General features: G+C 37.2%; 2 protein-coding genes across 2 annotated transcripts; one reads left to right on the top strand and one right to left on the bottom strand.

The window, feature by feature from the left end:
- Positions 1-1,993: 1,993 nt before the first annotated feature.
- On the bottom strand, positions 1,994-10,347 carry eloal (elongin A, like). Its single transcript, XM_030156899.1, has 11 exons — positions 10,245-10,347; positions 8,725-8,781; positions 8,491-8,603; positions 7,492-8,386; positions 7,324-7,405; positions 7,082-7,249; positions 6,916-7,013; positions 5,185-5,365; positions 4,013-4,127; positions 3,566-3,672; positions 1,994-3,381 (listed from the first exon to the last, which is right to left on the bottom strand). The coding sequence occupies exons 1-11, from the start codon at positions 10,320-10,322 to the stop codon at positions 3,320-3,322; spliced, it is 1,956 nt and encodes a 651-aa protein (XP_030012759.1). The 5' UTR covers positions 10,323-10,347; the 3' UTR covers positions 1,994-3,319.
- A 2,084-nt stretch (positions 10,348-12,431) lies between these two features.
- klhl31 (kelch-like family member 31) lies at positions 12,432-16,421 on the top strand. Its single transcript, XM_030156900.1, has 3 exons — positions 12,432-12,515; positions 13,479-14,684; positions 14,780-16,421. Exons 2-3 carry the CDS (start codon positions 13,510-13,512, stop codon positions 15,510-15,512), a joined length of 1,908 nt encoding a protein of 635 aa, XP_030012760.1. The 5' UTR covers positions 12,432-12,515; positions 13,479-13,509; the 3' UTR covers positions 15,513-16,421.
- Positions 16,422-17,148: the final 727 nt, after the last annotated feature.

Raw genomic sequence — 17,148 nt, 5'->3', positions numbered from 1 at the left:
ATAATTCAGAACCACTTAATTCATTCTGGCACTGTAACTGAACCAAAAACCTATGGAAGAATGTGAGAAGAGCATTAAAATACACTTGCTGGTAATTAAAAGGGCAGAACAGCCCATTTTAGATAAAATGCATTATAAATATTGGTGCATGTGCAGCATTTGCCTCAAGGTTGTAATGGAGTGTTAATATCGAGTAGTGGAAAATGGAAATGTCTACTCATTTAACTATGCGTACTAGTTACATTCAATTAAAAGATAAAAGTGCTAATATTTCATAGTCTTTATCAGGGGTGTCAAAACTAATTTTTGTTCAGGGGCCGCATACAGCCCATTATCATCTGATGTGGACCAGACCGGTAAAATAACAGCAAAAAAAGTAAAATTACATCATGAAAATATTTCCATCTACAAACTATCCTTTAAAATATGTGAACGTGAACAACCTGAAATTTCTTAAGTGCAATTTTAACAATATTATGATACATGTGCATTATAATTTATGGGTTGCAGTGGATCTACAAAGGCACAAAACATTTAACAACAGGAATAATATTGTTACAACTCCACTAACTTCTCTTAAGGCATTTCAGGTTCTTTGTATTTGTTCAGGTTATTCACATTTTTTGTGAAAGGATCATTTGTAAATGTAAACATGTGCAATTTTACCTTTTTCATGCTAAAACAAAAAGAAAAATGTTGGAGTTGTCAATATTTATAGTTTATCATGTTATTTTACTGGTCCGACCCACTTGAGATCGAGTAAGGCTGTATGTGGCCCCTGAAATAAAAAGATTTTTGATTGTTTATATCTTCAGTGTAAATTTTGCATTCCACAAATCCATCTCACAGCTTGGATCGGACTCCTTGGTGGTCTGGTTTTGGCCCACGGGCCACCCCTGGTCTATATACAGGGTGTCCCATAAGTCTCCATACATAGGAGACATAATACATTCCATACATATATGGTTCTAACATGTATTTCTTTATATTTCTTCTTTATAGTTCTTCAGCAGTGGAGGACACACATTGAAATGTGTTCCCGACAAAATGGCAGTCATATAGAGCATATTATATAAATAAAAATGGTTTATGTCAAGAAACGTTTATTTTTCCTATGTATGGAGACTTACGGGACACCCTGTAGTTTTTTTTCAGTATAAACTATATCAGGTGCAATTTCAACACTATTTGAATACTTCATTTTATACAGATATGTGAGGTTGAAAAGGATACTGTGTCTTACAAGACCAATGGATAGAAATTAAGGGGCTACAATCGATTTTTTACTGAAATCAAATCATACAAAATATAAATATATACTGCTCTGAAAAAAATAAGACCACTGCAAAATTATCACTTTCTCTGATTTTACCATTTATAGGTATGCGTTTGAGTAAATAAAAATAAAAATATTATTTAAAGCATGTATTTGCAGAACACATGGTCAAAATAAAAAGATGCAGTGTTTTCAGACCTCAAATAATGCAAAGAAAACCAGTTCATATTCATTTCCAAACAACACAATACTAATGTTGGAACTTGGGAAAAGTTCACACATCAGTATTTGGTGGAATAACCCTGATTTTCAATGACAGCTTTCACATGTATTGGTTCTCTTCCATTGCTGTTGGATGACTTTATGCAGCTCCTGGCTGAGAAATTCAAGAAGCTCAGCAATGTTCCACGGCTGTGACCATCCATCTTCCTCCAGAAGTTTTCAGTGGGCTCAGGTCTGCAGATTGGGCTGGACATGACAGGGTCTTCATCTGGTGGTCCGTCATCCACACCTTTATTGACCTAGGAGCATTGTCCTGATAGAAAAACCAGTCCTCAGAGTTTGGGAACATTGTCAGGGCAGAAGTTGAGTAGTTTTCAATAGTTATTTTTGGATTCCAGTTACTTTTGCAGTACTAATAGCACTGTTTTTTCCACCCAGCTAGTCCTATTGCAAGAAGATAGTGATGGCCACAGTAGTGGTTTTTGTACTTCTCCCTCTTAAATAAGACATGGATCAGGTGTTTTGGTGTACTTGTGTTGGAATTCAACAGACACAGGAATGGAACGGCTGTTATACATGTAGACATGCTGATTTCAGAGGAAACTGCAGTGGTCTCTAAACTTTTTCCTGAGCTGTATATCAGAATAAAAAAATTATTAGTTGCATTATAATCATTATGTTGTCCATTATTGTCGTTTGCAGCCATGCTATCTTAACCACTGCAAATTCAACATCACTTTTGGTAATAGTCACCTATTTAAATAAGAAATGGAGAAATAACTATTCAAAGTCAATAATGAGACATACTGGACTTCAAGAGGAAATGAAATTATATAGCAGAAAAAAAACCTTCCTCAAATAGTGGCTAAAAAACACAAGTAAATTAGAATGACTGACTCGTCACATGAACCAAAGAAACAGGAACCATAATTCAGTTTCATCTAAATATTACAAAGAACTAACGTGGCAACAGGATTTAATAGATAATATATTCTCCTGTTTTATATTATATTTAACTTTATTGCTCCCCTTGGGGTCAGAGGTCACAGTCGGAGCCGGTCTTCTGTAACATCGATGAAACAGCCCCTTTCACCACTAGCTTGTGTGTATTAACAGTTTTTAAATTAATTATAAGGATGCAATGCAATTGTTTAATTGCAGCCTGTTTTATATGAATTAACACATGCGTCTTGCCAAGTAAATACTGAGTATTTCCTTGCAGTACTGTTGGTAATTTAAAACATCCAAAGGGAATGAGACACAGTTTAAGCCACCACAGAGGGTATTGGAGGCAGGTTCAGGGTCTTCCTTCAAATATCTCAAGCAGTTGTTCTGAGTTATTCCAAAACAAATATAGATAAACGGTCCTTGGGAAGTGGCAGACACTGACGCATTTAAGCTCTTCTCATTATTTAGCTCAAAAACAGACTGATAAGAGTCTGTACCCCGAATATCAATGACTAAATATTTGTTGCAAGTTTCACTATGAGCTGTTTTTGTGCACTAGGGGTTTTGTTTTGTTTTGTTGAAGGAATTTGAGAATGTAGACAAAACCATCCGTTTCCTCTAGAGGGAGCCACACTCCACCAATCTTATTTACATCAAAAGGCTTCCAGACAAAATACCAGATTGAATGTGCTTTTTTCACTGTCTGTTTAATTGTGATGAGTACTTAGTTTGAGAGAAAAAAACATGATTGCTTTTATATGTGTTTGTGAACACCGAATAAACCAATATGAACACAGGGCTACCATCATCCAAAAGTAATGAATAAATGTGCACTTTCCCCACATCCACGTTATAAAGATCATCTGAGAACAGTTATCTGCGTCCCAGCTGTTTCTTAAATGCCTTTAAGGACTTTGCCATCATTGGAGCAACTCCTAAGTGAAAGAAGAACATTCAGATAAATAAATCAGTTTGAATGGGACAAATTTGAACGAGTTGTATCAATTGGAAAACTTGTCTTTTACACAATTGCGGAACAAGACAAGACAACACATTCCAACTATGCTGCTGCCGGGGAATAAGCAAAATTCCATCTCCAATTCTCTTTTGTAAGCTCACTTGTTTTTTTGCGGGGGTCTTGTGAATTGCTCGTCCCTGGACTGGTGCTGCTGGACCTGGTGGGCTCAGCAGACATTGGCCTGGATCTGCTGTCCGGAAGTTTCACACTGGAAATATATAGAAAACAACACTACACCTCTCAATTTGTTTAACTATCCATTTCATTCCAGTTAACTCTTTAATCCCATCCCCTCTGAAAAATGTTACACAACAGATTAGGGACAGTCAACAAAGGCCCCAAGCTTACGTCTAACTAGAGTAAAACCAGTTTACCCAGCACATTGCTCTAAATCCTGCTTTTTAGCATTTCAGCATTTCAGCAAGTACTAAGCATGTTCAATAACAACAACAACTCCCATACACGACTCATAAACAAATCACAAGCTGGTGGGAAAAAAAAAACAAAAAACGCGTAAATCCATCTATGTTTAGGAAGCTAAAACTCACCTGCATCTGAGCTGATGAGGCTGCGGAACAGCAGTGCCATGAATTTCCTGCTGAATTCGCACATCTCTTGGTGGCTTGGCAACAGTGTGAATAAATGCCATCTTCACCTGCCGACCTACAAAAAAAAACACAAACAAAAAAAAGTCACATAGTACAGAACATCATAAAGGACAGAAATGTATTTTCTCTAGCACAATATAAATATGAAAAAAAATGCAGTTTCCTCTTTCAGTTTAACATTACAGAGTTGCTTAGAAATTATATATTTATTTATTTATTTATTTATTTTTCTATATTTATTTTTATGTTATGTTGAATTGAAGAATAAGATTTCACTGAACTTCATTATAGACTTTACTATATATATGACTAACATAAGATAAGATATGAAAAGATAAACTTTATTGATGCCCCAAGGGGGAAATTTAAGTGTTTACAGCAGCACAAGACAGTATGCATTAATACAATAGAAAAATAAAGAGATAAAAAAAATATATATAAACAAGTTTAAAGTGACAAAAAATAGCAATAATAATAATGATAAAGTAGCAACAGAATAGAACTGGATTTTAATTAAAATCAGTTAGGTTTTAATGCACACCTTTGGCTCTCCTCTGGCATGAAATTCTAAGAGAATGTTTCTTTTTTAGACACTTGTTTTCACTGAGTTACTCTTGTAGGTCTATTATACTTTTGTACACACAGAAACCACTGCTATAAAATCATCCTATATCATTTTCCTCCTGCTTTTTTCTGCATAAATCTTTTAAACCACTTTATCTCTGCTCAAAACTACCAAATGTTCAATCATTTTTCAGGATTTTAACCCTTTAAATGCCAGTTTGAAAACATAATGCCACCTGTTTTATTTAAAAAAAAAAAAACAAAATATGAGATCTTTTCCATATAATACATAGGTGACAGATGTGGCATTGTTTTACATCAGAGTCTCAGACATGTCAAAGATTAACAACACAGATTTCATTACATTAGTAGTTTTTGTGCAGTGCAGAATTCTCATTACAAAAAAATGTCTCATTGAATAACATTTTTGTTTTTTATGTTGTTTAGAAGGAATATGATGTCATTGTACTACATGACAGACTTTACTGTATACATGTCACTAGTATTAGAATGATTTAATGAGTATTAGTTGGGTTTTCAGTGCACACCTTTGGGTTTCATCGACTGCGCTGAGACGATGCTTTTTGTCAGTTGTTGGAGTTTCCTCTCTCTCTCCTCAGACAGTCTGATGTACATCTCCTTCCATGACTCATACTCCTGAAGTTTGGAGTCCTTAAAGTCTCTCTGACAGTGTTTTCCCCATAAGTGGTCAGTCACGCCAATATAGATCTGCAGAAGATACAGAAACACAGAGCTAATAATAAAAATAAACACATACTCCAGCCCAGTCACAAGTGGCCGGATCCAGGCTTTTTGGATGGTGCTATAAATATTGTAACATTACCTCTGTACATCTCCACAGTGGAGGTGAAATGAAGCAATAAAGATGTGATTGAACTGTGGACTTTCAGCCTTAATTCCCGGGGTTTAACAAAAATACAGCATTAGCCATTTAGGAATTACAACCATTTTAAACTCCATTTTCAGAGGCTCAAAAGTCACTAGACATTCTAAATACAAGGTGTTTTTATAATACTTAATGAAACTCCTCCTGGAACCCATGGACGTCACCAAACACTGAGTTTCCACCTGAAGATACTTTACTGAAACCGTCTTCAGCCTTTAAAAGTTGTGTCTGTCCAAATACTTATGAACTTGACTGCATGCTGTGGCCCATGACAGATTTAAGAACCATCTAATTAACTCTTGGGACCACTCAGGCAATTTTTGTACAGTTTGGTCATTTTTCTTTTGTAATTTGGTCATTAGGGTAACCTTACAGCCTGCGAGATTCTTTTTAGACACTTTTTTTTACCCCAATGTGAGTTACTCTTATAGGTCTATTATACATTGCAGATACTTTTTGCAGCCTCAAGCCAAAGATGTACAAAATCTGCTATAAAATCTTCATATACATACAATTTTTTAATGCTTTTTTTCTGCATATATCTCTTAAACCACTTCATCTCCGTTCAATTCAATTCAATTTTCAGGATTTTAACTCTTTAAATGTCAGTTTGAATACTTGATGCCACTTGTTTTATTAAAAAAAAAATAACACAAAATATTAAATATCATGATGAGGGGATGTGGCCTTGTGTTATGTCAGTCTTGGACTTTGGTCATTACATTAGTAGATTTTATACTGTGCAGGCAAAAAAATGCCTCATTGACTTGCACTGAAACAACATTTTTTTTAATCTCACACAAAAAATACTAATGCAATGAAATTCAATGTTGTTGCTACTTCTGGTATATCCATGACTCTAATCACAAGCAATATTCATTATATAAAAAAATCACAATGTATTAAACAAAACAACAGTGACATGTATTAAAACTGACATTTAAAGGGTTAAAATTCTGAAAATGATTAAACTTTTGGTAGTTTTGAGCAGAGCTGAAGCAGTTTGAAAAATTAAAGCAGAAAAAAAAAAAGCAAGAAATTTTCCATCTATGATGATTTTATGGCAGATTTTAGTGCATGTACATTTTTGGGTCAACGATTCCCCCCACTGGGTAGTAAATTATTCTTCCTATAAGTTAAAGTCAGCACCTCAACAGTGTCATATTTAATTGGGTTGAAGACAGGGCTGCCAGAAGAATGCACCAAACCTTTTTCATTGTGAGGAATTTCAGTTCATGTTACAATTTGCACAATAAGTATGTTGTAGCTATAGACATGCATGTGTGCTTGCATATGAAGCTGGCAAGTATGATCTGATCATAAATGCCAGGTGTGAAAAGACAACTATGGATACATGTTAAAGTTTTCTTACTGGGTTGCATTCTTCAATGTGTAGCAGCTGCTCCGGCGTACACCTCTCCAACACTGGCTCGAGGATTTCAAATGGGACTCCGCCAGTTTCGTGAAGCACTGAGAAGAAATCCCTGCACCTAAATATGAATCCAATACACACAACCTTACAAACAGATTTTACTCACAGTTTAGATTGTTCTGCAGCGTGCGGATACATTGTTGGTAAAGGCTCATCATGGTTGGGAGGAAGACTGTCTTTGCACCAGAATAGACTTGCATCTTCTTGTTAAGTCGTTGACCAGTGAAGATGGCAGATTCCTCAAAATCGTCACAAAAATCTGGTTCCTTCTCAACTTCAAAACAAAAAAAGTCTTATTATAATGACAGAAGAAATGTGAACTAGCTGTATTTGCTGTAAATACAGTACCTTTCCTTTCAAAGTATTCAACACTGGGTGGGTTTTCATTTTCAGGCAGGTTCAACGGGTCCTTTACAGACTCCTTAAACCTCTTAAATGTGAGGGACAACATTAATCCACGGTACATTTTTTGGTCTTCACCAATAACCAAACTCTTGTGATCAGTATCAGATATACCTTTTTTGGAGAGATAACATTTACAGACATGATCTGGGACTTGACAGGTTTCACTTCTGGATCTTTTGCCGATTCTCCTTTCACCACAGTCTTGACTATTCTGAGACGTTTCTTAGTTCCAGATCCTTCCTTCCTCTTCAATGAATTCAGGTCATAGCTCAAGTAAGATTCAAATGACATGGTCGGTTCTTCAGGGTCACTGTGACTCTCCCTGTCCTTTTGCTTGATTTTTGCTTCTTTGTTTTTGGTGGCTGAATTTCCTGTGTTTTCTGACTCTTTGAATTTGATTCCGACATCTTTCTCTGCATCAGATTTCTTCCTTTTTCTATTTTGAGCCTGTGATATTCCTGAAGATCTGCCATCTTTAACATTTTCTGATATTTTTGAGGATTTGTCACCGGATTGTTTTGAAGATTTCAATTTCTTATCCAACTCTTTCTCTGGACCAAAGTTTCCATGATCAGAAAAACGTTTCAGTTTTTCCATGGTGTTGGGCTTAGATTTCTGAAATATCTCCTCTGACTTTTTGCTTCTGATCACATCATCATCATCATCATCTCTTGTTTTTTGATGACGATCACTTTTCTTCTTCTTCAGATGATCCCTTTTATCCTCGTGGATTTTGTTTGTTTTGTTTAATAAGTCATTCTCCCAGATTTGTTGGTTTTCCTTCTGGTTTTTATCCTGTTGACCATTTTCACATATGTCACTGACTGAATCTTTTTTTCTTTTCTGCCTTTTCATTGGGAACTCATCTGAAGTATCCTGACTCTCATCATGTAAGCAGTGATTACTTATATCATCTGCTGCCAAAGTCTTATTACTTGGAGAGTTTTGATTGTCCAATTTGTCTTTAAAAGACACATTTTCTGTTACATCCCCATCTTCTGTGTGGCTGCGTAGATGAAAAAAACAGTCAGTTTTCAAACTGTGCAAACAAATATTGTGTTGTACAGTTAAGTATAAAAGTAAGTAAAGCCAATCTCAAAATTACTACACCTTGTGGATTCTTTAGGGACCAGCTTTTTCCAACCTCTTACTAGCGACTTGGCTAATTCTCCAGCCAGTTCATGTCTGCGCAATGAGTTAACAGTTTTGCCAATTCCTGTTTCCTATATTACATTAAGTAGTGCAATAAAAAAAAACAAAAAAAAAACCATATATATTAACATTTACCTTCAAATTCTCTATACAATATATAGAGACAAAAATCTGCCTTTGTTAGAAACTTACAGCAAGAATATCCAATGTGATATCCAGATCTTTAAGTTTCTGCAAGATTTTTAGAACCTGGAAGGAAATCAACAAAGACATCAATCAATCAATCAATCAATCAATCAATCCCTGTCAACTCCAATGATTTAGTGCATGTTAAGCTGTCATTAAAATGTGAATATGATTTAGATTAACTACTTGATTAACCCATAAAGACCCAAATAGCCACTGACGACCAAAACCATATACTGATCTAAAATGTTCAATAACTTCTGAACCATTAACCCTAACAATCCATGTAAATAACTGGAGTAAAATGCAGTTTGTCATCTTTTCGGTCATCAGATATATGACCCATTTGGATGTTCAGAGGCTCCGTAGTGAACGCGGAAACACCGTCGTCTTCTACAACATTGATTCACCAGTAAAACCCATGGAGCTGGATCAATGACAGTGGATGGACACACTTGGTTTATGTTCACTTAATTGTATATTTTGCTGAAAAAGTCGCATTTTCTTTAGTTTTCCACATGATCAGAAAGTTAAATATGGGACAATACCTGATGTCCACTGACAACACACAAAATACAGAAGATAATGTCATAACAAATGGCGATAAATATCTAAAGAAAGATTAAATATAGAGGAAAAATTCATTCAGGAACTGACACAAAAGTAACACTGGGTCTTTATGGGTTAATACAAAAAAAATGCAATAAAGTAAATTTGACACACCAAATATGGCAGTCCTATTTAGATCCCCACAGTTGCTGATTGTGCATTCAGAGCAGCAGCTATGTATGGGAACCCCACACACCCACTGCTGCTCCTTTTACTGCGAACTATAAATGGATAATGCTACCACTGGTTTCAAACAGCATTATCTATAAGATTAAATGTCTATGTAATTCAGCATTTAACTCCTTTAGTAAAGCTGATCTTAAGGCTTGGACTTAACACACTTTGTATTTACTCCTACTATCAAAACTGATTTAATGAAGCTTGTAGACAGTCCCAACCTCTAATGTTGACGGACAGTAACCATAAGTTGAACAGCTGGAGTAGTTTCCAATTTTAGCAGCAAATCACCTCCTATTTCTACAGCCTGGCAGCCACTAGAAAGTGTTCAAGGTGGTGTGAGGCAGCAACGCACATGTCATTGACTGAAACAGCTCTGTATCAGCCACACGTTATAAAAATAACAGAGTAAAAGGGAAAAAAAGATAACTTTGGCCAGTCGGATATCCGTTGGATCCACAGTTACGCACGGATCAGCACAAATATATCTGATTTAACATGTAGTTTTCACTTTAACGCACATTGTTTTATACACTAGACGGTTATTTAAGGAGGTGAAAGCTGATAAATCTCTCTCTATCCCACTGATGATTGCGAAAATGAGATTATTTAGATGAAAAATGCCAAAGTGCGTCACCGCAAAAACAAATGCGCGTCCAACACGCAGCCGCTTTTCACTCAGCTGCGCACTGTTTGTTGCAGGGTCGTAAAGATAATTTAAAAAAAAAAAAAAACGGTACCGTAGCAGCCTCGTCTGTGCCTGAGAGCTGAAGTTTGAACCTCAAGACTTTTTTCACGACATCAGAGCTGCAGGCCATCACGGTGATTCACGTGCAAACCGTCCACGCACAGCCGGCACGCGCGTCCCCTGATGACACTATTATAATGGGCGGAACCAATGACAATGAATGAGGATGTGTGGGTAAATAATGATGAACCATGTGAATACTACAGAGCTTAGATGACTAAGGGAAAAACAAAAATACTAACACTTGTGAATGGGGAATTAAAGAGTCAATGATAAAGACAAAGGAGTTTTAATAAATTAGACCAGGGGTGTCAAACTCATTTTAGTTCAGGGGCCACATTCAGCCTAATTTGACCTCAAGTGGGCCGGACCAGTAAAATAATAACAGTGAAAAAAGTAAAATTATATCATGATCAGGTTTACATCTAATAAATTTCCTTCAAAATCTAAATAATATGAACAACTTAAATTGTTTTAAGAAAAACAAATGTAATTTTAACAATATTATGCCTCGGTTTATCAGTTTGTCATTTACACATGTTCATTACAATCGCACAAAACATTTAGTAACAGGCAGAATATTGGTAAAATTCCATTTACTTTTCTTAAGACATTTCCGTTTCTTCATATTTGTTCAGGTTATTCACATTTTTTGTAAAAGTGTACTGTAGTTTGGTAATGTAAACATTTTCATGTAATTTTACTTTTTTAAACCAAAAACACAAAGAGAAAATTTGGAGTTGTCGTTATTTATAGGTTATTATGATAATGTTTTACTGGTCTGACCCACTTGAAATCTAATTGGACTGTATGTGTCTGTATGTGGAACCTGAATTAAAATGATTTTGACACCATTGATTGTTAATATCTAAAGTGTAATTTTTTACATTTAACAAATTCATCCAACGGGCCGGATTGGACCCTCTGGCGGGCCAGATTTGGCCCCCGGGCCGAATGTTCGACACCTGTGAATTAGACACTAAATTTGACCTTTTACCTCTTTAGGATCTACTACTGCTATGACACATACTTAATATTTTGTCATTTATCCCCCATATTTAAGGCACAAAACAATTTATACCAGTAACTTTCCATGAGGAAAGGCAAGTTATTCAAGCACGGCATACAGACAGACAATGCAATATGTTAAATAAATAAAAGAGAACATTCAGGGGGAATAAAAACAAAGTGCTACAACAATAGAACATCAAAATATTAAATATATTTTCAATACTGTGCAAAAGTGACTATCTAGTGTCACCCTTGTTTTGTCAAGACGAAAAGCAGTACAATTAGAAGCATCCAACGTGTTGAATGAAACTTGGTTTAAAACATCAGATAAACAAATGCAATAACTCTCATATTGTCTGAACAAAAGGGTTAAAGACATATTAAGTGCAAAGGGAGGTCACAGTAAATCTCTTCAGTGTATAGAAGCTGTTTTTACTTCTTTGTATATGTCCCATATATCTGTATTGTATCTTAATACAGAGATTGAGAGATGTACGTGTGGTCACCATAACTCTACTAAACCAACAAACCTACTGTTGTCCTGGGAGTTTCATACTGTAGGTATAAATAATAGAAAGCATAGAGCACCAGCCATAAAGGAACAAAATAAATAGAAATATATATTATAGTGATTAAAATAATATACAATAGTCAAGAATTACATACCAGTGGACTTTCTGTGATATAAGAATTAAGGCTTAAAGTGTGACGGATCTAAAAAAGAATTTGTAAACAACTAATCACACATGCAATAAACTGTTTCTTTTGTAATTCATCTTTATTGGAAGTTTTTCTATTTAACTCTTGTTTACACTGTAAATAGAGGCCTGTGTTTTATCCATTGGTTTTTACATTGATTGAGATTTGTGCACTAATATCTTAACTTCTCTATCTAATAAATCATCCTAAACCTTGATGAAAAGACTGATACTAATATAAAATGCTAACAACTTCAAGTTCAACCACTGAATAAAACACTTCCCTTGTTATCCCTTCGAGGAAATAGATAGAACTTGTGCCGCATGTTGACATAAAACGATTGGAGGCTATTGTGGGAGACCATATGTTGGGGGGGTATGGTCCCTGCCCTCTACCACATGCATTGCACAATAGTTGATTGGCACAGACCCCCTTAGAGGAGGAGTTAACTGCATGTCTCTTTCAGCAGGGATGACTGCTGGTCTCTCTCTCTCCTTCTCCAGTAACTGGAGGCACAAGTTCCTTCTTCACCAGCCTCAACTTCATCTCTCAGGTAAGTGCAAGTGTATCCTGTGCCTGAATGTTAGCGATTATAGCGGTGTATAGAGGTATATCTTGGCACTGTCGATACTACAGTGATCATTGTCATTAAAAAGTGGAATTTCTGATGTTTCTTAGATGGTTTCCAAAAAGTAAATTCATTGCATAAAGTTGTTTTCCTGTTGGTAAAGCGTGTTTTCACACATGGCTGTGGTGATAGTAAGCTTCAGAATGTCAGGGAGGTGTGCAAATGTGAACAGTGGCATTTCAGCGAACGTATCCACTTGCAGATTGACTAAAGGTATGATAGTATTGAATAAAGGAGATAAAAGAGGCTTTAAGTTGAATGTTAATTAGAAAGTAAAAAGCCAGAGGACAGGAGGCCTGCTGCTCATGTCTCAAAGTCTATAAAAGGAACGTCAGGGGTGAGCCGTCCAGAGCTGCTATTCCTGGACATACTGCTGATAAATTGTGACAGATGCAAAGAGGGGCTTGTTGACGCACACAGTAGCTCTAGCATCACCTAGTAGCGCACGTGTTTCAAAACCTTTTGGCGGCTCGTAGAGTCTAAATACCAGTAAGTTGTAAAATGAGCTCATAGTTACTGCAAAATTGCTTGAAGAACAAATTGAGTAAGTTTGACCTGAGATAGCTAAGCCTCACAATAAGAATACACACCTTAAGAAAGACAACTTAATTATTTTGCTATTTTAAACTGATATTTGAAAATAGGCCATATTTATAATGATTAGGCTTGTGGTTGTGGCATCCACAGCCATACAAAAGATTAAATCTGTCAGTTCTTCAGTATGAGACTGTGATACTGTCTCTGCACTTGTCATAACTTAATAGTAGTTAAAGACCTGGTCTGACTCACTGATATATCTTTGCTTTAGTGCATCAATCTCTGTCTGTTGTCTTATAGTTGAACTTGTCTTTAAAGTCTGATGCTTTTTATTCATTTGTTATATTTCAGAAAGTCTGGGCTGTGTACTGCCACAACAGCCATGGCACCAAAAAAGAACAAAGCAACCAAAAAGAGTAAAGGAGACATAAATGAGATGACAATAATGGTTGAGGATAGCCCCATTAACAAGATCAATGGGCTGAACACCCTGTTGGAAGGAGGAAATGGCTTCAGCTGCATCTCAACTGAAGTTACAGATTCTGTGTATGCCCCCAACCTCCTGGAAGGATTGAGCACCATGAGGCATGAAAGCTTCCTCTGTGACCTGACAGTTGCCACCAAGTCAAAGTCATTCGATGTACACAAGGTTGTCATGGCTTCCTGCAGCGAGTACATTCGTAACATCTTGAAGAAGGATTCTGCACTCCAGAAGATTGACTTGAGTGACCTCTCGCCTGTTGGTCTCGCCACAGCAATCACATATGCATACTCTGGAAAGCTGACCCTGTCACTGTACAGCATCGGCAGCACTATCGCTGCAGCCATACTGTTGCAGATCGGCACCTTAGTGAAGATGTGCAGTGATTTCCTCATGCAGGAGCTCAGCGTTGAGAACTGCATGTACGTGGCCAATATTGCTGATGCCTATGACCTGAAAGAAACCAAAGAGGCTGCTCAGAAGTTCATGCGGGAGAACTTCATTGAGTTTTCTGAGATGGAGCAGTTCCTGAAGCTTACTTATGAGCAGATCAGTGACTTCCTCTCAGATGATTCCTTGCAGCTCCCCTCTGAAGTCACAGCCTTCCAGATTGCCATGAAGTGGTTAGACTTTGACGAGAAGAGGTTGAAGTATGCTGCAGATCTCCTAACTCACATTCGCTTTGGCACCATCTCTGCTCAAGACCTGGTAAATCATGTCCAGAGTGTGCCCAGAATGATGCAAGACTCTGAGTGCCACCGTCTCCTTGTTGATGCCATGAATTACCATCTGCTGCCATACCAACAGAATATCCTTCAGTCACGCAGAACAAAAGTACGTGGTGGCCTAAAGGTAATACTCACGGTTGGTGGACGCCCAGCCTTGACAGAGAAATCTCTTAGCAAAGATGTCCTGTACAGGGACGCTGACAATGTGTGGAATAAGCTGACAGAAATGCCAGCTAAGAGCTTTAACCAGTGTGTGGCAGTCTTGGATGGCTTCCTGTATGTGGCAGGTGGTGAGGACCAGAATGATGCAAGAAACCAGGCTAAACACGCTGTCAGCAACTTCTGCAGGTAAGCACTTAAGGTTTAAGTAAGTCACATTTAAGATCTATTTGATACTTCTGTAAAATTAGAAAATAACTGTTAACCCCTCTCATGTTTTGCAGGTATGATCCTCGCTTCAACAACTGGATTCACCTGAACAACATGATCCAAAGACGCACACACTTCAGCCTCAACACCTTCAACGGTCTCTTGTTTGCCATCGGTGGACGAAACGCCGACGGTGTTCAGGCCTCAGTGGAGTGCTACGTACCCTCCTCCAACCAGTGGCAGATGAAAGCACCTATGGAGGTGCCCCGCTGCTGCCATGGTAGCTCCCTCATCGACGGCAAGATCCTTGTATCTGGAGGTTACATCAACAACGCCTACTCCAGAGCTGTGTGTTCTTACGACCCATCCACCGACACCTGGCAGGATAAGAGCAGCCTGAGCACACCTCGAGGCTGGCACTGCGCCGCCACGGTGGGAGACCGGGCCTACGTCATCGGTGGCAGTCAGCTGGGAGGTCGTGGGGAGAGGGTGGATGTCCTCGCCGTCGAGTCTTACAACCCTCACAGCGGCCAGTGGAGCTACTGTGCACCTCTTCACACAGGGGTGAGCACAGCAGGTATTTCCATTTTGAACAACAAGGTCTATCTCCTCGGAGGATGGAACGAGGGTGAGAAGAAGTACAAGAAATGCATTCAGGTTTACAATCCTGACCTCAATGAATGGACTGAAGACGACGAATTGCCAGAAGCTACAGTCGGCATTTCATGCTGCGTTGTAAACATACCCACAAGAAAAACACGAGAGTCCAGAGCCAGTTCAGTTTCTTCTGCACCAGTCAGTATATAAAGGTTTATGATGGGATTATGATGTACTTTACTGTTTAAATGTCTCTAGCTTGTCTATTTCATAAATCTAAATCATCCCAAAAGTCATTTTCAAGCATAAAATACTGATTTTGATTGATAATGTTTAAAAAAAAAAAAACCTCTTATCTTAATTTTCTTAAATCTTTTGCATTTAAAAGAAGAATTAATAAAGTTAAATGTGATTTTACTGCTGCAACACCATCACCACATAGACAAACTGGACATAGTAAGGTCTCTCGTACCTATTTTATTACTTTTAGAAAGAAATTTCCTTTGGGTCCAAGCTAGTTTGTAAAATCCAAAAGCCTGTTTTCTGTTTCTGCAGCAAAAAGTTCATTTGACCTTAAATAGAGATGCAAAAATGGAAATTGAAATGCTGTAACATAACTGTTTTTATCTACTGAATCAATGATACATTACTGACTGTTCACCACATAATGGTTAATGATGTAAAAGTTTATGGTAACTATAGGTACTGTGAGTCTCAGATACTTGAACAGAATAAAGAGGCAAAAAGCTGGAGCTAGAATAAGTTTTGGCATCACCTGCCAGGAGTTGGTGCTGGTGATTCATATTTCGATTCATCACATTATGACTGCAGTCTTTCTACATGGCTGTCATGTACAGAGCAGCATACATTAGTCTTGATATGTATGTTGTGTGATTGTCAAACACTAGCAGTGAAAAGACGAAGAAGGTTCTGTTGGGAAAATGATGGAATGGTGAAGACTGAATGGTTTAAATGTGACAATAATACACTATTTTGTAAAAAAACAAAAAGAAAAATGCAACTTGGTACTTACGTTGTCAGCCTGAGCTTTTCTGGAAGTATGATTGCTCATGTCTTTTAATGTTTTGTTTGTTTTTAAATTAAAGAGATGAAGTGTCACTTTGAGCTGTGTTCATTTTTTCAAAATCTTCCAAAAAAAAAAAAAGGCAAAATAGAAAGAAAGGTTGGATTCTGATTGCCATAACTGACATGACACAGTTTTTTTTAAACTCTTTTTGCAAAGTTTTAAGTGTTTCTTTTTGTCTTTTGGGAGATATAGATTACTGTGCTAAAATCTTATGCCACCTTTAGCCTTATTGTTTTTGCAGGGTTGAAATGAGCATACATATTTATTTCTCCTTCTCTTTTCTTCTGGTCCAACAAGAAAATACAGAAAATGTGTGCACAACCTTAAAAGACACATGAAAAACTAAATTGGTTCTAAAGGTTAAATTCACTTTTTAGTCTGACCCCTGACCCCATGACAAGAGACAACACAAACATGTGGAAAGTTTATGCAATAAGTCTCAAATTATCTGAACAAGGGAGTTAAAGACATAAGGAATCCAAAGGGAAGTCACACTGAATACTACCTCTTTGGTTTTTGCTGTTTTTTAGCCCTGAAACTTTTGTTTTTACTGTTGTACATACTTCCCATCCAGATTGCTTCTTAACACAGAGGCTGAGACATGCATATGTGTGGTCATTCAAATTTTACTAAACCAACAAACCTAATGTTGGTCTAGGAGTTTTGCACAGTACTACAGCTTGACATGATTGGAAAGTGTCTGGATGGTACAAACTTAAAATGTGCTCACTGCTTGAACCAAGAACAAGAACTGGTTTT

The sequence above is a fragment of the Sphaeramia orbicularis genome, chromosome 15 (assembly GCF_902148855.1).
Source record: "Sphaeramia orbicularis chromosome 15, fSphaOr1.1, whole genome shotgun sequence".
Taxonomy (NCBI): domain Eukaryota; kingdom Metazoa; phylum Chordata; class Actinopteri; order Kurtiformes; family Apogonidae; genus Sphaeramia; species Sphaeramia orbicularis.
This window is presented reverse-complemented; position numbering and strand designations above follow the sequence as displayed.